We start from the raw sequence: 27,323 nt of genomic DNA on the forward strand, positions 1-27,323 counted from the left end.
CGATTATCCGCACTACGAAGTTTTTTGTACACATTTATGTATTTATATAATCCGGTCTTATCGTTATTTTATTATCCATACTGCGGCCCGTATACTGTTTAATGTGTCCGTTGTGTGTAATCTTCGGTTTAGTTATTCATTCTAATTCATTGTAGTTCGTAAACGCGGTCGAGTTTAACACGCGTTTGAATAAAAATGGGTTCCAGAAGAAAACATAATGTGTTAAATATTGAAACAAAAATCGAAATAATAGAAAAACTCGATAAAGGAGAAAGTGGATCTTCTTTGGCTCAATTTTATAATGTAGGTAAGTCTACTATTGGCGATATAAAACGTAAAAAAGAAACTATTTTATCATATGCATCAAAGATGGATTCGTCTGATGGCATTAAAACTAGAAAAGTAATGAAATGTGCCGCAAATGTTAAGTTGGATGAAGCACTTTTTTTGTGGTATGTACAAAATAGAAATTTAGGTAACCCCATATCGGGGCCTATATTGTGTGAACAAGCATTAATATTTAATAGCAAAATGGGCAGTACATCTGATTTCAAAGCTAGTTCAGGCTGGTTAAAAAATTTTAAATCGCGACATGGAATAAAAGAACTTAATATTGAGAGGAAAATGTTATATAATTCTACATCTGAAGAAAAATTTAAAGAATTATTTTTGAACGTCATAAAACAAGAAGGATACACAAGAAATGACATTTACAACGCAGATGAAACAAGTATAAACTGGAAAGCATTTCCGCGTAAATCATTAGCACCACGTCGTGAATCGTCAGCCCCTGGTTATAAAGTTGGTAAAGATAAGATTACTGCAATAGTTTGCGCCAATGCTAGTGGAGATCACGCTTTACCATTATTAGTCATTGGAAAGACTATTAAACCACGGTGTTTCAAAAATGTTCCTCAACTTCCAGTGAAATATAAGGCGCAAAAAAGTGCACGGATTAACTCCGATTTATTTTATGAGTGGTATTCTGGTGAATTTATACCTAGAGTTAAACGAGAACGTGAATGTAAAGGAAGAAAAGGAAAAGTTTTGCTTTTATTAGATAATGCACCATCTCATTTTTCTGTTGAAAAATTGAATAGGGTAAACTCAGATTTTAATGTTATGTTTTTTCCTGTAAGTACTACTGCTATAATTCAACCTATGGATCAAGGCGTAATTGAAAAGCTTAAACGAATTTATAGAAAACAAATATTACGACATTTACTGTTAGCGGATAGCGTAAAAAATGTCGCAAGTTTTTATAATAATTTTAATTTAAAAGATGCATGTTATATGTTAGCTGAATCTTGGCAATCAATTACAACACAAAATATAAAAAATGCCTGGAATAAATTATGGCCAATTGCAGAAGTAATTCATGAAGAACAAAAGATACAAGAAATTTCAGAAATCACAAATTTACTGAAATCTATTCCTGGATTCGAAGGAAATAACGAAGTCGATGTGAACGATTGGCTAGAAAATGATGCGAATAATTTGGGATTCGAGATTTTAAACGACGACGAAATTGTTGATTCTGTAAAAAGAACAGAACTGTCTTTTGGAATTGAAAATGATACAAATGAATATGAAGACGTGGAAAATTATAGCGGTCCTATGCCTGGTGAAGCATTTACAGCATTAGAGACGGCAATGCAATGGTATGAACAACAACCAGAAAGTAATTCAACCGAACTTTTATTATTAAAAAGAATAAAGGATTTAGCAGCGAAAAAGAGAAGTTCATTAGCAGTGCAAAAAAAAATTGACTATTATTTTGAATAAATCCAAAAATGTATTTTAATTTTATATTTTTAAATTTAAAATTTAAATAAATGATATTATGTACTTTTAACAATACATATATATATATATATATATACTTATTTATTTTATCATATTATACTTATACGTTATACATTCAGTATATAAGGTTTATTGATAGTTACATAAAACATTTACATAAATGTATGTTAATTGTGTATTTTTAATCATTATTTGATTATCTGCACAAATCGTTTATCTGTAACCGAGGTCCCAATTAGTGCGAATAATCGATGATCTACTGTAATAATGTTGTATATTATTATATAATAGTACGTATTATACTAAAAACGTATAATATTATTATTATATTATTTAAGTACTACATATATCTAAATTTTAGTAAATTATTGTGTTTAAAAGGGAGGTATAAGAATAAGAACCACGTATATATAGGTACAGTATACAAACATTACATACGTATCTAAATACACCATTAAAAATGTTCATAATAAATTCACTCAAATTAATATTATTGAAATGTAATAAATAATAGTTTTTACAAAATTCTTTATTTTTCTTTGTAAAATATTTTGATAGATTCCTAACTAAAATCACAATCATTTGAATATTATTTTGTTCTTGAAAATTTAAATACTAAACTATAGACATTAGTTTTAAAGAATAACACAATTTATTTCCAAAGGTGCATTAAAGAATTTGGCGCTAGGTACACAAATTATTGTCTGGTAGCCTTTTATTAAAAATCCCCCTTTTTTACATTAAATTGACAATAATGTGGATGATTTACATGTCTATATCAAAGGGCCTTTTTTTAAATTAGCTCACTTAAATTTTTATTTTTATATTTAATTGAATAATTTTGAAATTTTTGGGTTAGTATGGGCTAGTCAATACAATATACATTTATATATGAATACATGATAAAATATAATTGTTAAATGAACTCTAATTTACTCTATTGCGCGATGTCACGCGGATAATATGGTTTTTTTTTTAGTTATGTTGTTTACAAACACAATTTTAGTCTAAACACTATAAATCAGTGGTCCTCAATAAGTGGTCTGCAGATCCCCAGGGGTCTGTGGGTTAATGATAGTAGGGTTGTGCTTGTCCGAACGACTAAATCGCGAGCAATGTTTCATGACAACGACGATTCACACGGATACAGAATGTTTTCTTTATTTTTATGTCTAAACTAAATTGAAATGTATACTTAATTACTATATGTATACGCAGAAAGTGGAGAATTTCCATAAATATTTTTTCATGCATATACGAAAAAGAGGTTAAGTTGTATTAAGCTGGGGTCCATGACTTAATATTAAGCGGAAATCACTGCTATCATCTAATACAAGCCTACAAATATCAACAATGATGGTCGTATCTAAAATATGAGCTAAAAATATGGCTTGGAAATGAAACGATTAGTTAAAGCTTAATTAAAATACAGCCATTATTTATTTAAGTATATAAATAAATAATAAAAAAATTTAAAAAGCGAGAAAATTGGGTAATCATAAACTAAAACTTGTCCCATATGTTATACACACGCATATAGTATATTATACATTAAAATATTATAAGTACGTGAGTATTAAAATAATGGTCTTAGTATAGGAAAGGGAAAAAGGGTGCAAACTATCATTGGTATTGTGTAAATATTTTCATAAAAGTTCTACACAAAAATAATGTTTTTAATTCATAACAAAATAATAAATATCATATTTGTAGTTTAAACTTTGAATATGCAATTTCATCCGAATTTGAACATTGTCTATAAAAAAAATTATGCTTATTTATTTTTTAGATTTTTTTGGTTTTGAAGATTGTATTAAAATTTCAAGTTTAAGCAATACAAATAGTACATTTTATAAATGTTCAACTAAAATAAAATAATAACACAATATACAATAACTTTTGATTAAAGCACTTGAAACAAAAAATAAAAAGTGGGCAAGTGGTTATCGCTCTGCTGTATAGTAGAAATGGACTATATGGTCGTGTGGATGTGTTAAATTTGAATGCAATGACAGGTATCATTGTATACGAAAAACGATTCTGAACGGAGATGATTTGTCAGTTAATGATAATTAGTAGGATTATATTATATTATTACCTATATTTAAATTGTAATATTTCGTTATTTTATGCAATTTCGTAAAAAATTAAATTTCATACGATTATAAAATTTTTTCTATATTGACGCAGATATATTTTTTTACAGTTACTTGAAGGAAAACTTATGGATAACATTGTATTGGGTTTTTTAACCTTAGGTATAAAATTACAAAAATTTTATGAATTTTCAACTTCAAAATTCCTTGCAATTTTCCGCGGTTTTGATATATTTCGTAAACAATTGAACTTTAAATGCTTATAAACAAAAATTGTGACTAACGATTTTTTATTACGATAAGTACAACTTATAATAAACCTTGTCTTAAATTTTAAAGATTTTTTTGGATAGCCAATATTTTTTTTATTGGAATTTAAAGAAAAAAAGTCAAAAATTTAAATTGTCTATAAGTAGCTTAAAAAAGGTCAAAATATTTTGAAAATTTAATCGTAAATATAGATAATCATAATATAAATATTTGGTGAAAATTTCAAGTATTTACAATGAGTACAATGAGTTACAGCAAAATCAAAAAATCGATTTTGTCGAAAAGTGGTTATGCGTAAAAATTCCCGTTTTTTCGTTACTTTTTCTGGACTTTTCCTAACGCTTTTGAAAACTATACTAGAAATTTTTTACTTTTGACTTCCTCAAAGTACCAACTAGATGAATTTTCCTTTTCAAAGAAGAGCTGAAGTGAAAACTCAAAGCATTATTTCTACTCTAAAACGTGATGACAGACACAAAAAAAAAATTTTAAAAAACATACATCATTGTAAAATCAATACATTCATCGCTCAGTTCAGAATCTAAAAAACAGATTGAACATTTTTCAGACCTATAAATAACTCAAAAGGGGTCAAAATATTTTAAAAATGAAATTTATAATAGAATATAATGGTCAAATAAACATGGGTATAAAGAAAATTTTAAATAAAACTAATAACTGCTGTTTTTTTAATTACCTACAACAAAATATCAAAAATCGTTTGAGGAAAAATAGTTATTACACAGATAGAATATCCAATGTCGTAGAAACTTTAATAAACGGTTATTTGACTTTCCTGTAAACTTTTTTTTTGTATAGATTGCAAAATGTTTTTAACCTCGTCATAAATTTTAAAATTTTAAATATAAAAAAAATGACTATGAATTTCCAACTATAAAATAATTAAAATGTTTTCGATATTTCACATTTATTATTTTATAGTAATTTTTAATTTAAATGTTTTTCGAAAATGTTCTATATATTTTAATTGGTAGTATATTAGGGACCATGTATTACATTTTCAAGCATTTTTGTCCAGCAAATAATTGTTAATAAAAAAGAAACTAAAAAAATGAAAAATTTCTAATGTCTATAATTAGTTGAAAAAGAGTTAAGTATTTTTTTTAGATCCATACCCTCTCCTCCATTGGATACCCCATTGAATTACCAAGAGTAGCATATTATTATACCTATACCTAGACCTATAATACCCGTGTCCTATTTCTAGGTATTAATATAATAATGTACTGACACTGTATCAGCTCGGTGGAAAATATTTTCGTTTTTAAAATACAAAATACATACATATTCTACAATTACTAGTATTATAATAATATGATTATACCTTCAAAATGAATGGGTCTCGAATATTTCAAATAATTAAGTATAAAATACTTTCTATATAGCCGTAGTTTTAAATAGTGTATTTAAATATATAGGCGTCAAGTACTATATATTGTTCATTGATCGAACCATTTACTATTTATCTATCATATACTTTATTTAAAATATTGCACATTCTTGTGTGTCAAGCATGTGTACGATACAATTCATATATAGTAAGTATAAAAATATTAATAGTATCATAATGATATCGTCGATTGTGCAATAATAATAATATTTGCCTAGAAACAGCAGTTATGCGCCATAATTAACTACTCGTTCGAAACTCGATTTGTATAGGTCAAAGTTCTCAGAAAAATATTTTGTTTGGAATATGAATTTAAAATTGCTTGTGCCGTCATTCAAAAAGTAAAAACTTAAAAAATTATAACAATGAAAAATAGTAAAAATATACTTTATTTGTAAATTTATAATGAATAATTCAAATTATGTAAAAAAAATTTTTTTAAAACGTTAGTATTTTTCGAGAAGAAATGAATAGTACTAAAATAATCACTCATCTGTAATCTGTTTATGCTCATTTTAATCTTTTTTCATTCATTGTTCGGCGACGCGGACTCAGATTGGAAATAATAGTGTCTCCCTACCCGCCGACTCATTACAACGATTTCGGTTTCGTACAGTACCTATTTTGTGTATATAGTGTTTGTTACATTATTACTTTATTAATTATTATTCTAATATATATTACTATAGGCTACTGATGGCTATCAGTATAACACTATAATTAAAAATAAGTATAAACAAATTTCATATTATTTTAACTGAAGAAAATTCGTATTCTAATTTATACATTTATAATGTAAATATTCAAAAGTGCAAACTGTTTGCTATAATGTAACACATTATTATAATAAACTGCAAAAAGTACTGATTTATAATATCCCAATATAATTCCAATTGGTATGTATTCTAAATTTCTAACTTAGAACTATGTTATTTTGTATAATGTATATATTATATAATTATGATAATATATTAATTTACTTTCATATAAACAATGATTAAAATGTAATTTAATTAAGCCAAATTATTTTTAATTGATTATAATATAATACACGATTGTATTTATTAATGTGAATTATAACAATATTATTCAACAAGAATTCGGTATTAAAAGTTATTTTAACCTTTTATTATATACCTAGTACTTATGTTGTTGTGCAAGCCATGTACGATAATTTGACGCTGGTAAACAGACGATGCGCAAACAATAACCGATAAATACGGTAACTTTTAGGTAAACCTCCTATCCATATAGTTTTTTTACGTTAGGTGACACTAATAATTAATAGGGTTGCGTATGCTTAGTATAAAATATAGCATTAAATAAGTAAAAATTACAAAATGTCTCATAAAGTTATGTTTATTGCGGTTATATCGTGAATTCGTTGGCATTGACTTATATGTGTGCGTATCACGTCGTACTGCATAGTGCATTTTACTGTGCAATTTGCATTATTATTATTTATTCATTTTGAATCGATATTATACAAATTCAAAAATTAATTTACCACGAAAAAGTTATAATTTTTTTTTTTATTATTAAGGGAGGACTAAGCTCCTTTGATAGTTTTTATGAATCTGTACCGTCCGTTCAGTGACCGATGTTTTAAATTTGTTTTTAAATTCCGTATCAATGTCGTTCATTTTTATAATAATTAACAGATTAGTTAATAATTTATTTTATTATAATTTATTTATTTTAATAATTAGTTGTGACAGGCACTATCAGTTTGAAGTGAAGTTTTTTAGTTATTTGGGTAATCCCGTGTCGTTGTGAAGTTGTTTAGGTATTTTGCATAAACCGGAGTCTTTAATGATATTCTCAAAAACTTACTATAGAATAGATGACTTAAGGATTTTATTTTTGTCTGGGAAGCGGCTGCCCATATTGAACATGATACATTGATTAGTAGCGTTCTTATTATCATACCATGTATAAGTTTTAGTAGGGAACATATAATTTGTATAGTTGAACAGGGCAGGTGGAAGGGGGTGGCAAACTCGCAAAACCTAGCGCCTGCCCTGTAGTTGAGCTGCGGTTTAACAACTTAACAAGGGGTATACCGTATACAATTCTCATTCTCGTGTATTCTTGATTATAAGTAAAATTAATTTTTGTTTAGTAGACGGAACAATATTACTGCCATATTATATTTTCTCATTTTGCTAGTATACTACTCAGCCAAGGAATTAAAAAAAAACTGTATAATATTCTCAAGTTGTAAATTTTGCTTGCCTATTGTATAAGAGGGTGTATCAGGGTGAATATTTTAAGGGTGCAAAAGTATATTTATTTAATAAAGTTCACGGCTCGCGCGTAACAACATCATTATCGTGAAAAATATTACAATACGGCAGCGTGTCGAAAAACCCTGTCCTTCCACTCGCCATCGTCATCACAGCCGACCCATCGCCGCGGGGCCAACTACACCACTCCTTTACAGCTACTCGCGTCCGCGCCATCCATCGTTCGAAGTTATATTATTATATGTGTAACAACTGTGGATGTATATATGCAGTACTTATTACCTTTTATTGTTACATTTGCGCGGGGACTGTGTTCGGAGGTGAGTAGGTATATAGACGTCACACCGGGGTGGGTTTTTCATCAAATTTCAATCGGTATAGAACAACCAAGTACCTATACACCTATAATTCGTAGTATTTTATTAACCAGGCTGTGAAAATTTAACGTACTAGAGAAACGCGTAATGTGTACTAAAAATACCAACATTTTCCAAGTTATTTTTCAAAAAACATTTCCGAAAAAATATAAATTTACAATAAATATTATGTTTATGACTTGAAATGTACCAGAATAAATAATATTAAGCATAAAGTATTAAAAAAATAAATAAATAAATGTTCTATAAAATAAGCTTCTAAAAAAAATGCCTAACTATAATGTTAAAGTATTAAGTACACATTTGTTTAAAACGACAATTCCATAATTTTTTCCCTAAAACCAACACTTTAAACGTAAAATAATAGTATAGGTAAGAGGTAAGTGTATATCGCTCTGTTGTACATTAGGTGTTACTAAGTGTAAAGTTGATCACTATTATGGATGTGTTAAATTAATTGATTTAATGATAATTGATATATCACAAATATAAGAATAACTTGTATGGGATATCTTGTATTAAATTTTCAAATATGTCTATACCCTGCAGTGAATAATTTTCAATCAATATTTCTGGATAAAAAAAACTAAAAAAAATTGAAAATTTCTCAAACCTATATAGCTATATATTAGCTAAAAAAACGAAAAATATCATTGTGAATAAAAAACAAAAATATAAATATTTGGTACTAATGTAAATTATCTATAAGTTATTCGTTTCTGTTACAGTTACACACACAAAAAATCAATTTTGTTGAAAATTGGATACGCGTAAAATCTCTGTTTTTTATTTGTTTTCCTGATAATATAATTTACTTTTAACTATTAAGTATTTTTTATTTTCAGCTCTCTAAAATATCAACTAAACATTTGAATTTTTCATATTTTTAGATTTTTTTTATAAATGTTAATAAAAAATTATTTCCGGGATAAAATTACTTGAAAATTTAACACAAGATTCTTCATAAGTTTTTCATTTGCCAATTAAAATATATTGTATATAATTTATTTATTTTATTTATTTATTTAATTTAATTTCATATACATATGAATACTGGGCCCCACTGAGATGACTCGTGTGGAGGCCCAGGAGTTCAAAAATATAATAATTACATATAAATTACAAGTATATAGTTAAAACGAAAATATATAAAAAGAAATAAGCGTATGAAGATTTAAGGTGTATACAAATTGAGTTAGGTAACTTATAATAGAATTAACAATTGAAAATAAGTACAGAAATATTATTATAAATTTAATTCATAAGGAGAATCCAATAGCCACTGTAGAATGTTCCTTTTAAATAAGTTTATTGCATTATAATTGATCACAATTGAATTAATCACAATTATAATTGTATATAATGATATTGTATCATTGAATTCAACTTTAAGACACCCAGTACAGCAATCCACTGGAAGCTAATGTACAGCAGAGCGGTACCCACTGCCCACTGGCCTACTTATTTTTAAATTCTGAATGAAGTTCAATTATACAATGATGCACAACATAATTTAATATTATATTATAACATGAAGTGTTACTTTTTGGTTTTAGCAATAGGAGTAGTGTAGCATCCAGTCTAGGTAAATCTATATATTTCCACGAAAACGTATTACAATAAATCAATATTATTGCGTCTGTCCGTTTTACTCTCACGAGTTAGCTCCTCCCTAATGTACACAGGTAACTACGTATTTTACTTGTTGATATACTCACATACACATACCAGCTATGGCTATACAGTATACATATGTATATTTATATATTAAATGTACAAACTGCTGTACAAATAATGTATATATATACAATAGCACTATACTACTTACTACTATAGCAGTGTTAAATATATTGATTATACAGGTTGAATCGCCTAACACATTCATCTCAAATTTTCTTCTAATAGTGTATTTATTCAAACCATCGTATTTAATTATTTTCAATTATTAAAAATTTGTTTGGAGTGCTTGGGGAACTAAACGTAATACAAATTTTTTTCCTGTAAATTCAGATATTTTTTTTCTTTTTGAAAAATGATGATATAGTATCCGAATCAAAATGAAAAAGAATATTTAGAATTATAAAAATGTATAAAGGTACTGACTACTAAGGATAATAGCACCTAAAATGGAATGGGTTTTATAAAAACATAAAATATAACATGAAATATATAATGTAGTATTCATTATAATCGGATAATTTTTACAAATTATTAAAAGTGATAACCAATAAATAAATATTAATTACCTACTATAATTTTTAAATTACCATAATCCCTAATATAGGGATTCCCTATACCTATCAACGAAATTTATATTATCATGGGTATATATTAATCATTCTAACCTTTTATTATAACACAAAGTTATACAACAACTCAAAAATTACTTGTTCGAAATTCAATTTCAATTTTAGTTATATCAATATTTTCAAAGAAATCATTTACACGATAATTTATAGGAAAAATGGGTGATTTTAATTAAAAAAAAATATTTAGGTATCGTTGCATAGAAATCTCTTAAAATATATACAAATCTAAATATCTAAAAATGTGGTATACTTTAGAATTTGAATATTAAAGTGAAAATGTGGCGTGGCATCCCTGTTTACTGTAAAGCCACGTAAGAATATATTATATGTAGGTATACCTACACAATATTATTGAACTGCGCGTGTTATATATTGTAATGGTAGGTATATATTATATACCTATTTACTTTTAAAGTTTTACACCTATATATATTGGCGTGCGCAGACTTGAATTTCTGATGACGTGTTCACTACCCAGAAAGTATATTTTTGATCTCTTTTTCTATATTCGTGGACCCCTCTGGCCACCTTACACTGGAGACGAGTAACTCTAAGTTCTAACTATAATTTTATATTGTAACGTTATAATGTTCCTTGAAAAATGTGTTAAATTATGTACCTAACAATTTTTAGATTACACAAAAATATTTTTTGGTTTCGTTAATCGAAATATTTAAATTAAAAAAAATTAAGATTTTTAAATTGGATTTTTATTTTTTCCTATATTTTATTAATAAGTATCATGATATGTATGTTTTATTGGGCGACAACGCACTATTTGTTTTCTTTATTTTACCCATCTACGAAATTTACCAAATTTAAGTTTAACAGATAAAGGAGTATAGAACCAATCAAAAAAGCTTAAAGTTAGCTTTAGTATTAGAATATTAAAGTGATTTGACCTTTGAATTATCAAATTTAGGTTCAAAATATTATCTCTGTGCTCCTATATTGACATTTTCACGATACTTCAATTTGTTGTACAAGTTATGAGTATATAAAATGTTAAAATTCACTTAAAAATTCAAATATCGTAAAAAATCATTAAGACAACATAGATAGTGTTCTTACTAATTTTATTTTTAAGTTTGACAATATCTTTCTATATTTTACTCAAATATTTAAGCTAAACACACAAAATTGGAACTGTTCATTAAAGGTAGGAATATTATCTAGGGAATCATGTAGGCTTTTATTAGTATTTTTATTTTAAAATGAATTATAAGTATTTTAAATTGTTAAAGTTTTAATATTTTACATAGCTATAGAATGAAAACATCAATAAAAGCCTACGGGTGCCTTAGATAATATTCTTACCTCTAAGTTAATTTTGTTAAGTGCTACAAGTGGGTGGCTCCCTATATTATTCACACAACTCTAATAATGTTTTTTTCACGAAACAAGAAATTAAATTTTGAAACTTTTAACTTAAATGCGAATCATAATTATTATTTTCAGTAAAAAAACTAACAAAATTGACAATAAATGTCAATAAGTAATAACAGCTAAATTATTTTTAATTGTCATCAATATTCAATCAAATACTTATTAACTAATTACTAGGGCTCGGAAGTTGATGGTTTTAAAAACATTAAAGATGACCAAAAAAAAATTACAAACATTTGTTTTAAATTAATAAAAATATATATTTTTTTAAATTGTACTCTATTTTACTATACAATTCTGTAAACATTTATCAAAGCTTTCAAATTACTCAAAATATGACATTAAAATGACAAAAATGCTCTTAAAAATTAAATAAAAAAATTACAAATATAGTAGACGTAGATGAGCACTAACCAACGTTTTCAAAAATATTTGTACATTTTGTATGACATTTCATATATTTTGGGATAAATTTGGACTTATCCCGCCACATACTGGTTGAGAAATACTAGTATAGAATATAGATTTGAAATTTTCATGAAATGTTTATATGATCATTTTGCACAAACTATAACAATATTTAATTATTTTTAATTGATATATCACTTGAGTTAAGTATTTATAACTTTATTTTTATTGCAGACTGGCAGGCTGCTGCTATAGAGTTGCAAATTTTAATTTCTTAATTAATTTAATTATTTTGTAGTCAATTAATTACAAAATTATCTAATAGTCCATTAGCACACACTTTTTGATCTAGTAATGTTTATTTTCTCCTAATATTATGAACACAATAGGTATATTCAATATTGTTTTTTTAATTACCAAATAAAATTATTTATTTTTTTGTTTGCTGTACCTATGAAATGATGACACCAATTAGTTAATTTGTATTTGTCAATATTTATAAGTTTTTTAACACTCCTTTAGATTAAGAGGATTTAACATTGACTGTTTTTAAAAAGTTCAATAATTAACATTTTTCAAGTGTGTGAGTGCCGAGTGTAGGTTGTTTAAATGATTCATGAGTATTTGTTTTTTTCTATGGCATAATAAAAGTTTCAGTGCTAAATGCCAACTAAAAATGTATGCATTATAGGTAGTTGTATGCAAAATGATAAACATTGGAGGGCCATAGGGGATCACAAATCCAATACTCATAATATTTATGCTACTGTTATACATCTTCGTTACCTACAGCTTACAGGCTATTGTCATCTATTTTTTTTGAAAAACTAAATTTAAACACAATAAACAATATAATATTTTCCATTGAAGGATTTAAAATGTTGTTTAATTTTTAATACAAAAGAAAGCAACATTAAACTTAATTAGGATATTCCTAATTTAATAATTTTTTCTTCTGTTTTTGTTATTTAGTTGTTATTCAGTTATTAATTTTGCTATGTTGGTCAAAGATTTTCAGCAGACCTTTGTCTTAATATCAATAATTTGATGGCATACAAATTGACTAGTCAATGATTACTAACACATATTGTAATTTACATGTTTTAGTGTTTTTTTTTTTTAAATAAACTTAGGTATGTGTGTCTTTCTTTTTTGATCAGGAATTTCTTTGGTTTCAAAAATATCCAATAAATTGTCTTTTAGTCTTCAACCGGTGGGTCGCGTAAGCATTAAAATTAGGTTTTTTTAAAATAAAAATTAAATTTATAATATTATACAAGGTAAAAAAATAATTTTTTAATTATTAAACTTAGAAAATTAATAAATGAAAATACCTACTAAAATGTAATTTTTATTTATTCAGTTTTAATAGTACTACTGCAAAGCATTAAGCAATTTTAGCTTTTATATAAAGCTTACTTGGGTCGCAAAAAATGTAGGCCTAAAAAAGTGGGTCGCGTGTCCTAAAAGGTTGAAGACCACTGTTCTAGTGGGCGTAGACCGTTTGGGCGAGGGTTTAGTCAACTAAAACTACCGTTTGGGCGAGAATTATTCAATTAAAAAATACCGTTTGAGCGGTATGATTATAATATACACTCAACAATTAATTAAACAAAATCATATAAAATATGAATAATTAATAATAATAAGTCAAAAATCATATAAAATATAAGGAATCTACAGCCAAAAATCATATAACACATAAATAATTAATAATAAGTCAACAATTATAAATAAAATTACATGTAATATTATTATAGTAGGTACAGTTTAAAGTAATTTATTAGCCTGATATTTTAAACCTAAACATTTTATGTATACTAATTGGCTAATGTTCTCTCTTTCATATTTATTCCATGTTTCTTGCACAAACTCTTTTTTTTTTATAGTTTCTTTTCGTTGAGCACTACACATAGCAGACTACAGTGTTATTAATTATTATGTACAACTTGGACAGCGTGTCTGAATCGTTATCTTATTTTCGATAATAGTGATTAATAACGATTAGCAATATTGCAATAATATCATCAGTACCTATCTGTCACCCAGTTTTTACCTCGCATGCAAATAAAAATAATTTCACTCGTCCAAACGGTACAAATGATAGTCGCCCAAACGGACTATTATTTTTTTGGTAAAAATTATTACCTTCGCCCAAACGACCACCGCCCATTCTAGTTCATTAAAAATAATAATTCCAAAATAATTTTTTTAACCTTTACCTTGTTATTTATAATTGAAAATAAAAAGTATTTAAATAGATTATTTTTTTACAATACACAATTTCAGCGATAATAAAGGTTTCCATATTCTTTCACTTATAAGAATAATAAAGAAATAAATTCAATCATATAATATGGTAGTCTTAAACTACCAGTAAAAATATGTTTAAAATGATGATACTTATATAGCAAAAATCAATTTTTTTTTTTTTACAGCAGCACTATTTTTCTTGTTTGATAGCATTAAACTCTGATTCTCAACTTTAATCTCTAATAAATTTTTTCTATGTAAACTGGATCATTGACCTCTCATTAAGCCTGGACCACATGGCATAATGTACATTAAACTTAATTATTACCAGACAATATAACATTTTATTTTACAAATATTAACAGAATATTAATAGTATAATTATTGTATTCTTATTAATAATAAATCATTTAACCATTTAAAAAAATAAAATAAAATTTAGAAAAATATAAAAATTTACTTAACTTAACCATTATTGAACATTATCAAAAAAAAATTTATTTTCATTACTCATGAGAAGAAAAAATTAAATAAATTTCTTAGGTATGTGTAAATTAAGAATATTTTCACTATTACATAGGAAATACATTAAAATCAAAATTAAATAATAACATTATATACAAAAACAAAAAATACATAACAGTTCATTTGACTATTCTTCAAACTAGATCATTTTCATTATCATAAAAATCCTGGAAATTAAAAAATATCTAAATATCATATAAAAATTATTAATGCAACTATCAAGATTTAAGAATATACATATTATATTGTATATAATTTTAGTAATATATTTAATTTAAAACCACAACATCCAAGTAATATGTTTTTTTAAATAGAATACTTAAATTAAGTTAATAATAGTACAATATTTATCTTGGATTTGATTTAAACGAAACAGCTTTTATGAAGTATGCACTGATGTATAAAAACATTTTGTTTGATAATAGAGTCAATTTCATAACTGAAAATCTAGCTAATTGCATAGTGTTGTTAATTCTTTTTTTAATTTAAATTAATTTTCGATTTTAAATTAAATTTTATAACCAGTTTAAGTAAATTTTTGGTCATGCTTTTTTTAAAAAATTTTATGCATTTTTTTTTTTATCATTTATTGTATTTTAAAATCCAATAGTAAATCATGAAGTCAATAAATAATAATCCAAGGTAGTTAAAAAATAATTATAGTCAGACAATAGCGACAAAATAATAAAAATGTATAATAATTTATAATAATAATTGACAAAGTATCGATAACATAGGCACTAGAATACTAGATGGTAGCACAAGTGCAACACCATAGCTGGTTCTAACTATATTAAGAAAACTACTTCCAATTGCTAGTTGAGTACCCACACAATTGCGTACGATGCACCTTTCTGGGAACACAATTGCAAACGTTAACACAATTGCATATGTTAACACAATTGAGTACGTTAAACAATTAACTTTAATATTTACCCCAAAAGTCAAACGATTGCATATGATTTGCTGTGCAAGGTTACCAGTCTTACCACATTTAAGTTTTTATTTGTGATCAGTAAAAATTAAATTTTTAAAAAAAGTGACACAAGTCAAAATCTCAAAATATTTAAAAATAATAAAAGGTTAAAATAATGAATTGTAAGTGTATTTAATTTAAAATTTTATACCTTGGACTTAAATAACTTATTTTTGATAAATGTTATAATATTTTTATGAATTTTGTATTTATTATATTCTTTCATGGTAAATATCATACCAATTAAATTAGCATTTTCAATGTTTTTGATTAGACTTTTAAATACTGATTGCATTTTTGTATATGTTTCCAGAAAGATGGGAGCTATGCAATTGAGTGTTTAAGTTTGATGAAAACTTTCGGATTAATTTTAAATTGTACATTCTATTAGTTCAAATCAAATGGCAACAGTGCTTCAAAGTTGCAGATAAAAAATGTACAAAATCGTGTTTCACTGTAATAAATTAGAAAACTACTTCCATTTGCTAGTTGCCAGACCTAATAATTTAAGGTTGTTGGTATAGAAGCTAAACTATAGCTGAGTTACCAAAATAATTTCTTATTAAAAATTTAAAATCTGTTAGTGAACGGATTATTGGAAATGAAAAGTATAAACACCAACATTCATAACAAAAAATAGTTGTTTCTGGTTTTAAAAATAGCCAATAGGTGTTGTCATTTAAAAATCAATAGTTGGTATTGAGTTTGGATACTATGCAAATAACAAAAAAATACAATAACAACAAAATTATAAAATTTTATCTATTAAAATGTTTTTATTTAAATTATTTTAAGTATTAATTTATTAAAATAATGACTGTTATTTTATAAAATAATCATCATGTATATGCTATACTATAGAATGGATGATTATATAAATGATAAATGGCAACAAGACCCATTATGTATTTTCCCAATTCTTGAATAAAATAAAAACATAATTTTTATTTTAAATAAAACAATATTAAAAGTTTATATTATCTGTACTAATGAAATTAATTTATTATATTACTTGTGTTTGTGGTGATATGATAGAGTTAGCCAATATATCATCATAAGAAGCATTTTTGTTTAATTTTAGATCTGCTGCTGAGAGAGGTAAATGAGCATTTTCAATTATCTTAAACAAATGATAAAAAATACATAGGATAATGAATTATTGTTTTGTAGAAATACATATTAATGAAGTAATAAATAATAAGTAAGCATTACCAATTTTGAACCATCATTTAATTGAGCTGCCATGTGTTTGCCAGGTACAAGGTTTAAATCAGTAAATGTATTTATGTGAATACAAATATTTGACATCCACTGAAGAATGCGGGCTTTGGAACATTTGAATGAAATATTTCTTAATTCATGGTACTACAAATAAAATATACATTCATAAAATCAACTGGGAAATTCTATCTACTGTGTACAAGATTTTATGTGTATCTACTTGATAAGTAGATTACTATAATGGATGTGTATATTATGAATTAAGTGATAAATCATTAAATAGTACTTATACTGAATAAAAAATAATTATATGTATGTTAACCAAAACATTAACAAAGATTTTATTTGAATGGGGATCGGATCGTGTTTTAAATATTTGAAAGATACTATTTGAGAATACCATGTTCTTATATTTTATACCATAATAAAACATGTATATTTATAAATATAGTATTTAAGAATAAAGTGAACTGTTTAAATTGTAATTACTTTAAGAAAACTCAAAATCACATTTTTAATACTCAATATAACACTTACCATACAACCAAGCCCTTGTCCATAAAAATCAGATTCTAAAATGTTACAAACTGAGTTTCTTGAACTTAAATTTTTTTCATCCAAGTGTAGGTTCATTTTTTTTTTTATTTCTAACAATAATTGCTCAGCATTTCCTATTTTGAATGTAGACTTACAACGTTCAGCATCAACTATAAAATTTGATAAATATTTAAAAAACTATATAAGTAAGTTAGGTTAAAATAAAAAATAAAATAAAATGTCAGAAATCGTATTACTATATCAAACTTTTGTAATTTTGCAATTATTTATATAATACCTTTAAATAAACACATTAATAATTAAATAAATTATTATTATGGATATTTATTAATCCTATCTAAACTACTTTAATGACTTATGTATTAGATTGCTGTTTAATACTGTTGGTTAGGTGGTTAAGATTATTAAAATTATAGCTATGTTAAACAAAATGTTTTTCAACAATAGAATTATTAGGTATATTGTAATTAAGAATGATAGATGATTTTAAACAAATAATGTAACTAAATTGTAACAATGACAAATTATAAATATTTTTTTAAAGTTTTTTTAAGCATGCTCACCCCCACTTTTATGCATAAATTCAAATTCTAAATTTTGGAATTTTTAAATGTAATTAAAGACGGTATTTTGGAATACATAGATTTTTCACAACATTTAAGGAGGCGATACTAACTTTGGTTTAAGTACTTGAAAATATCATCTTTAATTACATTTAAAAATTCCAAAAATCAGAATTTGATTATATGCATAATTTAAGCATACAAATAGGGTGTGCATGCTTAAAAAATTCTTTTTTATAATATAAATTTTAATTTATTATTATTTGGAATAGTTTTTAAATACTTGTTAAAAAAACCAGAATTGTTACTTAAGAGAATGTCGCACCTGCATGTGTTGTCTTCATCTTACACACATACTACATAGTACATTTTCGTTCACCAGTTTCAATAGTGTGCTTTTAGTTTTGATATTAGAGTGAATTGACCTATTATCAAACTTATAGGTAAGAACATTATCTGTGTTCTCCCATTAGTTTTTAATGATATTTTAATTTTTAAGTGAGTTATGAGTATGAAAAATATTTAATATTTGAAAATGCTCATAACTCACTTAAAATTTAAAATATTGAAAAAAACCAACGAGAGAACACAGATAATGTTCTTAACTGAAAGTTTAATAATAGGTCAATTCAATTTAATATCAAAACTAATAGCACATTATTGAAACTGGTAAACAAAAATTTACTATGTCATACGTGTATAAGACGAAGACAACACACATGGGTGCGACGTCCTCATAAGAGGATATCAGTGACGGCACCACCATGATTTTGAGGTACAAGTGTCCCAGACAAAAATTTGGTGGGTGAGCGGTTGGAAAATATCAAAGTTGGCAAGTTTTATTTTTTCAATGGCCCTGGATTAATTATACCTGATAATTATAGTTCATAGATTTAGTAGTATTATTTCATATTAGTATTAATACACCAACGTACCCCACAAATTAAAATAGTTCGCGGCGCCACTGGAGGATATTATACCATAATATGTTATTTAAGTCAGTGGTTCCCAATTGGTGGTCCGGGTGTTGATGTTAGGGGGTCCATGGTTATATAGTACTGAAATGATATTTTTATTTTATTTTAGTGGAGTTATTAAACACGTAGTAGTCAAAGTAATCACAAATAAGAGGTCCCCCGTCCAATTTAAGTTTTAGCTAGAGGTCTGTGGCTCAATGCTAATTGGGAACTACTGATTTGAGTTGTTTTTGTTTAAGTAACCATTCATTTAGATACAATATACAGGATAAAATATATAAACTTAAGATTAATTTACAACAATTTATAGCAATTGTATTAAGTGCAATTAAACTGCACTGTAGATAGTATAATATTATTCAAAGAGGGTGATAGTAATAAATTTATATTAATTTTATTTACCTTCTGGAAAAGCTGTGGAGTATAGTCTTTCTAAGCTATTTTTAGCTTTCATCATATTTACACCAATTTCTGACTGTACAGTATATAGATATGGTAAGTCCAAAGTACCTTCTTTTAAATCTGTATGATTGATTATTCCATCCTAAAGTAATATAATTAAAAGTTGAAAATTATCTTTCTAATTATTAGATTTACCTTAAGAAATGTTGAAAATTCAAAAAATATATTTTGATAATCATCCGGATGTTCATCCCAACAATTAATTTGATGAAATTGATCAGAAAATACTCTCATACCTCCAGCATAACCTTTTGGATACATTTTAGCTATAAACATAAGTTGAGTTAATTTTTTTTTTTAAGAAAAGAATTTTAGTTTCATGTTATTAACTTATTAATAAGTTAATTGGCCCTCTAGTACAGAGATTATAAGTATGTTTAAGAAAAATTTGATACATCATTAATGAAATATTTAATTATTAATAATTTGTATTATTTTTATTATCTAACATTATCCTGTGCTAGAGGACCTACATTAATACTGCTATAATATTTTATATACTTACAAATACCAATAATTTGATGATAAGTGCGAGAAAGCCCATTTTTTAAATTAAATTCTAGTGCTGCTATTTCAGCAGGAAAATAATACTGTTCTCCATCATGAGAATGACAATTTATGTGTAATAAAATAAACTTTTTATTTAATAACTCTGAAAATTAAAATTATTTCAATTTATTACATGTATAATGTATATTGATTAATAACAAAAAATATTAATCTAATGTTTTATTAAGTATTTTATTTATAGATTATTTTTTAGAGCTTGACCACCTTAAATTTTGTCAAATATCAATAACACGCCGACTGACTTATGTTTATCTGTACAAGATGTGTAAGTAGTTCAAGCAGAAGTCTAAATTGAAATATCTCATTACTTTTAAAATAACCAGGAAACAATACAAACATTTATGAATACAGTAGAACCCCTCTCGTCCGCCACTCATAGTATTATCGATATAAATAATTTAAAAATACATATAGATTTTCCAATTTATAATAGATATTTAAAATTAATTGCTAGTTTAATATTTCCCTTATCAAGCTTCTGTATATTCTGATAATCTGACCTTTTTCGCGTTCCGACCACATCCCAATCACAAAGGTAACAGATTAGAGGTTTTACTATATTTTAATATTATTATTAAAATAATTGAGGAAATATATACTATAAACTATAATAATAGTAAGAATAAAAAAGAACACAGGCAACCGTGGAACACATGACAAATTTAAAACATCAAATACTGTTACTATTTAGTTATTGTACAGCTTATTTAGCTTGTCAAAAAAATCAGATTCAATCCAATGTAATTCAGCAGAGAAATTATCAAACTTACTGTTATTATTTAATTAAAATTTATAGAACTTGGTCCCAATTCAATATAATAGTTCTTACCTTGATCATTAGGTATGTATTTAAACATGTTAGTTATTTGTTTCTGCATGTTCCAAAAATCACAGCTATTTTTTTGTACATCACTAATATAATTCAATGGCTGTTCTTTATTACAATTTGAATTATTTGAATTATATTTATGAGCAAGAGCTTTATATTTTTTTTTTTCATCTTCAGTCATATCCTATAAAATAATAATCGTCAATATTAACTTGAATAAAATTCCATATCATACTAGAAGTGAACTATTATAAAATATTTATCATAATGTATAAATTATAACTAAAGCAATTTGATTTATTGTCATAAAATTGGTATAGGTAAAATAAAAATATACAATTTTTATGTTTTTTTTTTAAAAATAGGTAGTATATTTATAAGTAAATGATTCAATTTAGAGGTTACTTACATTCCATATAGGTGATAATTTAATATTTAATTCTTGGTAGCTGGATGGTTTTTTTCCTTTCTTAATTTCATCATCTCTATAACAAGCTAAGAAAATGAAATATGCAGATTTCTTGGGAGCCATATTTATCTATAAAAAGAAAAAAAGCGTTACACTGAAAAGTTGTTTACCGACATATCATTATAGATGAAAAAAAACATTTGTATAGTTTCTTTATAATTTAAACTATTATGATGGTTCTCTATTTTATTTCTTGGGCAAACTTTAGGTAGAGCATTTTAAACATTAAAAAGCCTTAAAAATAAAATTGTTCATGTTAACAATTAAACAAATTAATATTGTTAATTGGTTACATTAAAAATAAAAGTATATTTTATTTATTACATATTTTATTAGTTTTTACTCATATTTTAAGACTACAGTTGTGTGCATAAATATCTGTGCTTTATCCATGAAAATACTATTTACTTTTACAAGTCAGTTTTGAGTTTATATGTTATATTTAAAATGTATAGATACATGGTACATCAATACCATAGGTGTCATGTACACAGAAGACAGAAAACTTGGGCACCCATAAAAAATATTGCAGATATTTATTTATTATTTTATAGAAGTAATGATATTGAAAACAAGAGATTCCATACCAATTATTAATGTATCTTATAATATTTGTAAGTGTAGTTCTCCAAAGAAGAAGGACAAATTTAATGTTTTTCAAGTAGAACAAGATTTAATTGTCAAAACCTTATGACCATTCTGTTCAACTTGATGGTGTATGTGTCGTAGGCCATATGGAAAATTAGTTTTTGTACAAAAAGACTAGGCTCTTTGCAATGGGGTAGCCCGTTTGTGAACTACTTATTATTTTTCCAAACAGCCTGCTGTTTTTCAGGCTCATTGCATACAGACTAACAGAAATTAGGCCTTTTAGGAACTACAATCATTTTATGGTAAAAACCATTTTAATTATTTTATTTTAAGGGTTATTGATAATAACACAGTACAATATATGTAACATAAATGTAACATGTGACATTATTATCCATTACTTATTACTTATTAATTTTGTACAGTTGTTGACTATTTGTTTGATTGTTATCATATTATATTGATGTGCAAAATGTATTGTAAATATTATTACATTCAATTACCATTATATAAAATTCTTTTTTTGTATAAACTTTTGTAAGATGTCATCTCTACTAGCGCAGCAAGTACTAAGTCATCTTGTTGTAGAAATTTGAACACATTCTTTTATAAAACTTCAAATCATGAAAAATATGATTATCAAAATATACGAATAGATTATGTAAGAGTAAGTGAATATTAATATCATACTCATAGTAGGGATTTATATTGTTATCATCGCATTTATTGCAGTAGGTATAATATTGAAGTATATTATTATTCAGTCATAATTAATAATCATATTTGAATTTTAAAACATCAATACTTGACTTAGTATTCCCTACACATAGTAAGTTATAATAATTGTTGAGGTATTATACTATTATTATAATACCTCCATTACTAAAATATTGAAATAGTTACAGATTTTAATTTATTATAGATTTATTTATTGATTTTCTAGCATAGGTAATATTTTATAAGACTGTTCTTTTCAAAGTTATTCATAAACCAAGTAGATACTAGGTACCTAACTAGTTTAAAAAAAATAGTTTGTATTGATCAACATAGTATGATAGCTCTGATTTTTATAAAACAACAAATTAGTGGGTGCTATTATAGCTAAGTAATATGTGCAAAAAGTGTCAAGTCAGATATTGTTTGTGTCATTAATGTCAAGTCACTTACAAAAGTCTTATAATGATTTAAAATTTTAAGTTAAAATGAAAATCTAAAAATTAGTATGTCTATGAGATAGAAATAACTATTTTAAAAATTTAATAAGTAATGAATAATAATGTTACATGTTACATTTATTGTACTGTGTTATTATCAATAACCCTTAAAATAAAATAATTAGAATGGTTTTTACCATAAAATGATTGTAATTCTTAAAAGGCCTAACTGCTGTTAGTCCGTATGCAATGAGCCTGAAAAACAACAGGCTGTTTGTAAAAAAATAAATAGTTTGCAAACGAGCTATTCCATTGCAAAGGGCCTAGTCTTTTTGCAAAAAAACTAATTTTCCATATGATCTACGACATATGCATATCAAATCTTTAACAATGCTGTACTACAATTATATAGTTTTAATGAAATTTCTAGAAAATATTTTAAAAGAAAAATCTGAAAAAAAGAGCAAAAACCAGTGATTTTTGTAATTAAATAATTGATTTTGAATTTTTATTTTATACAAGTTATATTTATTATTTTTGAGAGTTGAAATTCTCAAGACAAAACTTCAAAAAGTAATATCATTGAGTTTTCATTGTTTTCAAGAAGCATACATAAAAATTAAAAATATTATCATATTGATCAGTAAAAAAATTATGATATATGGGAAGAAGTTTTATAAAAATCTAACGAGTTAAAACTGAAAACACTAAATCAATTGAGAAAAAAAAAATTGTAAAATATTGTTTCAAGATAGTGAAGGGCATTCATTTTCATCAATAAAAGAAAAATATTTAATAAGCTACTAGATGTTACACTGTCATTATTAAATAACAAATTAAAAAAAAATTTTTTTTTTTATATGTTGATCATTTGTGTAAGCTAGAATTGTTTATTATTGCTAAAGAAAAATAACCAACAGATATTATTTATTTTTATGGAACAGATTTTACTAGGAAATATTTTAATGGAATTTAATTAAATTTTAAAAATTATTTTAATAATATCAGTTGTTTTCTTACACCGTAGAAAAGTATTTTTCTGCATTCAGAAGATTAAAAATATGTTTAGAAGGTTTACAATGACTCAAATTGATTTAATGATATTCAAGTGCTAGCTTGAGATATTTTTATTTAATTTTTAAAAAACGTCCTTAAAATATAGTTCATAAACCATTTTTATTGTTTTACACAATTTATTATTGTAAATAACTTTATTATTAAAAAAAATTTTTAATTATATAAAAAAGTCATAAGTTTTTATAATTTTTCGAGCACCTTAAAATGTGCTTCTAGTGCCTCAATCTGGAAGCGCCCCGGGCAATCGCCTGGTTTGCCTGTGTCTTGGGTTGCCACTGGATATTCCTATATTGTATATTTATCAAAATGAATATGTAGATATTGAAAAAGTAGCAAGATAATATGATAAAAATTTGTTAGAATACATTTTTTTTTGTAATATGTTCTTTCAATTGTAACTATAAATATATTTTTCATTAATTACCACAAATATTATAGAATAGTTTTAATTTGTAAAATACCTAATATTTAATTGTTTTGCAGAGACTTGAACTATTTTTATTCTAACATAAGTTTCTTTGACTAACTCTTTTCACACAACATTGTGGGAAATTGTTAAAAATGTTAAATATAAAAGGAATTCCTTATTATAATTATTACATAGTTACTAATTTAAGAAATTCAATAAACAAAGTAACTAGGTATTATACTTTAGTAGAACTGAAGTAGTTCAACTTCAGCAGGTGCAAAATTATACCATAGCATCAGCCACATAATACCAGAACGGGCAAAAAGCCAAGTATGCTAATAATTACACTACAAACAGTACCAATAATTATGTAAATTAAGTGGTGCAAATAAAGCACTTGCACCATGAGATAATCATAAAATTGTGTATAATTTCTATTTAAAAAATTCTATATTTGTTTATTGAACAAGTAAGACAAGTATATACTGTATACAATTGTAATTGTCGTACATGTGACTTTTTTATATTGGCTATAACTAAATAAACAATTTTGTTATGAAAAATGTGACTTGAAGACAGAGTTAGGAATTTTTAATTTAAAATATAGCAATGTTAGAAGCAAAAATAGAATATACATGACAAAATAAAAGATGAGCCATTAAAAATGTTTTTAACCATACAAACTAACATAGCAAGTTATGAATGATAATTTTCCTTATCTTAAAACAATGATTGGGCAAAAATGATAATATAGTTACTCGAAAAAAGTTAAAACATTAATTTTGATCAAGCAATTGATGAGTTTAATGTAATATGTTTTGAAAGAGGATGTCAGTAGCAAACTTTGAGCAAATTAAAAATTGTTAAATTTTTTTTTTTGTTATAATAATAAAAATGTTTACAATTAAAATGATTCAATATATTTTATTTATTAATTTTATAAAAAAAAATAAATTGTTTATAAGGCGAGGATTTACAAAGGAAATTTATTGAACTATTGGTGGGTTAGAAATTAAAATATTTCTCTGCGTCATCAGAAATTAAGGCCTGTTTATGCCACTGAGTACTAACGTCACACGCTCGTCACTCACACATTGTAACATTTATGTTCACACTTTTAAACAGTATAAATATAATTAATTTAAATACTTTACCTTCACTAAATTCCAGTAGTAGAATACAACTTAAGATACTACGCAAAAGCCATAAAAGGAAGAAAACAATTATAGGTCAGAAAGGAAGAAAGTGTGTGTCTCGAGACAAAGATTCGACTCTTGTCGAAGTGATAGACAAATAGAAGATGAGTTTACTGGTAAGGTTTTAACGGTGTAAACGAACTAAAGCCTACAAAAAACTCGTGATATTATTATAATACAATGTCAGCGGACAGAAAAATTCAAAAATCACAAATTCACACTATGGTTGATTATATGGCTGCGATGGTGGGAGATTCAATCAAAAACTCACAAAGCTATACTAAAATTGAGTATACCTCCAAGCAGTTAAACGTTAAGCTATGTAGATGCTGGGCCGGCTAAGCTAGTAAGCTCTAACGAGAAAAAACTAACGAACCTTATTTATCTTGGTAATGACCAAAGAGTGATTTATAGTGATAATAAAAAAGCATAGATACACCTTTTTGAGAGTTTGTTTTCGTAACGAGCGTGGTAGCCATAGGCCGATAGACAACAAAATATGGTGGTTCTGGTGGTAGCTCGGCGTTGTAAATTGCTAGCATTACGGTTTTGGTGCCCATACGACCGCGGTGGTTGGAGGGGATAGGGCCAAACCACTTAGACAACGTTGCCAGATTTCCTAAAACATATTTATTGTTTGGATATTTATTATTTGGTATGTTCCAGCATCCAACGGTTTCCCAAATTTTTTTGGTCCACGCATCCCCAAAAATAAAAGTATTTAATCACACCTCCCTTGAATTAATAAATTTTTTTTTTTTTATTAAATAGTGTATTTAAGTGTATAGATGCAAATATGCAATATCAATATTTACATCGCGCCTAACAGCTTGGGAACCGCTGGAATATTCTATATTGGTCTGACTCTGAGTACTCTGGTCTCTGAAATTGACTGTCTGCTGTGTGCTATCTGACCTCTCTGAGTTGTAATACATATTAATACGTTGAGGTTGAAGTATATGATATTAGAATACGAGGAAAATATCACCTCCGAAAAAAAAAATAATAATTAATAATATCAACGTCTACATGGTTCATGCTGGCGAATGGAGGTATTTATCTAGAGTTCTAGAGTAAAGAGGTTTTTGTGGTTCGGCGGCCCATTCAGACGAAAACACGGATTAATATTAAAATCTGTGGACGAAAAGCAACCCGTAATACTTTGGCTAATGATTAGGGGGAAG

The 27,323-nt window shown here is 25.8% G+C and overlaps 2 protein-coding genes across 4 annotated transcripts; one reads left to right on the forward strand and one right to left on the reverse strand.

The window, feature by feature from the left end:
• Positions 1-195: 195 nt before the first annotated feature.
• Positions 196-12,587, forward strand: LOC132925164 (jerky protein homolog-like). Its single transcript, XM_060989584.1, has 2 exons — positions 196-1,741; positions 12,544-12,587. The coding sequence occupies exons 1-2, from the start codon at positions 196-198 to the stop codon at positions 12,585-12,587; spliced, it is 1,590 nt and encodes a 529-aa protein (XP_060845567.1).
• Positions 12,588-14,711: 2,124 nt separating this feature from the next.
• Positions 14,712-27,154, reverse strand: LOC132926426 (protein maelstrom-like). 3 transcript variants are annotated; one of them, XM_060990782.1, is made up of 11 exons: positions 26,955-27,154; positions 26,579-26,758; positions 21,653-21,781; positions 21,244-21,427; positions 20,350-20,496; positions 19,980-20,110; positions 19,785-19,926; positions 17,822-17,991; positions 17,276-17,428; positions 17,076-17,183; positions 14,712-15,254 (listed from the first exon to the last, which is right to left on the reverse strand). In XM_060990782.1, exons 3-11 carry the CDS (start codon positions 21,773-21,775, stop codon positions 15,222-15,224), a joined length of 1,191 nt encoding a protein of 396 aa, XP_060846765.1. In that variant the 5' UTR covers positions 21,776-21,781; positions 26,579-26,758; positions 26,955-27,154; the 3' UTR covers positions 14,712-15,221. The 3 variants fall into 3 exon arrangements, with proteins under 3 accessions (XP_060846765.1, XP_060846763.1, XP_060846764.1); XM_060990780.1 differs by having other exon boundaries at positions 14,713-15,254; positions 26,516-26,758; positions 26,955-27,153; XM_060990781.1 differs by lacking the exons at positions 26,579-26,758; positions 26,955-27,154 and adding an exon at positions 26,098-26,509 and having other exon boundaries at positions 14,713-15,254.
• Positions 27,155-27,323: the final 169 nt, after the last annotated feature.

This window comes from Rhopalosiphum padi, chromosome 3, assembly GCF_020882245.1.
Source record: "Rhopalosiphum padi isolate XX-2018 chromosome 3, ASM2088224v1, whole genome shotgun sequence".
In the NCBI taxonomy this organism is placed as follows: Eukaryota; Metazoa; Arthropoda; class Insecta; order Hemiptera; family Aphididae; genus Rhopalosiphum; species Rhopalosiphum padi.

Bases quoted from the DNA above. Each gene is read 5' to 3' on its own strand.
- LOC132925164 (XM_060989584.1), top strand. From the start codon at position 196: ATGGGTTCCAGAAGAAAACATAATGTGTTAAATATTGAAACAAAAATC. The intron at 1,742-12,543 runs GTTCATTAGCAG...TTTTTATTGCAG, and splicing joins TTTAGCAGCGAAAAAGAGAA to ACTGGCAGGCTGCTGCTATA.
- LOC132926426 (XM_060990782.1), bottom strand. From the start codon at position 21,775: ATGGCTCCCAAGAAATCTGCATATTTCATTTTCTTAGCTTGTTATAGA. The intron at 20,111-20,349 runs GTAAGTATATAA...TTATGTTTATAG, and splicing joins TCATCAAATTATTGGTATTT to CTAAAATGTATCCAAAAGGT. The intron at 15,255-17,075 runs GTAATATAATAA...TTTAATTTCCAG, and splicing joins TCATATCACCACAAACACAA to GATTTTTATGATAATGAAAA.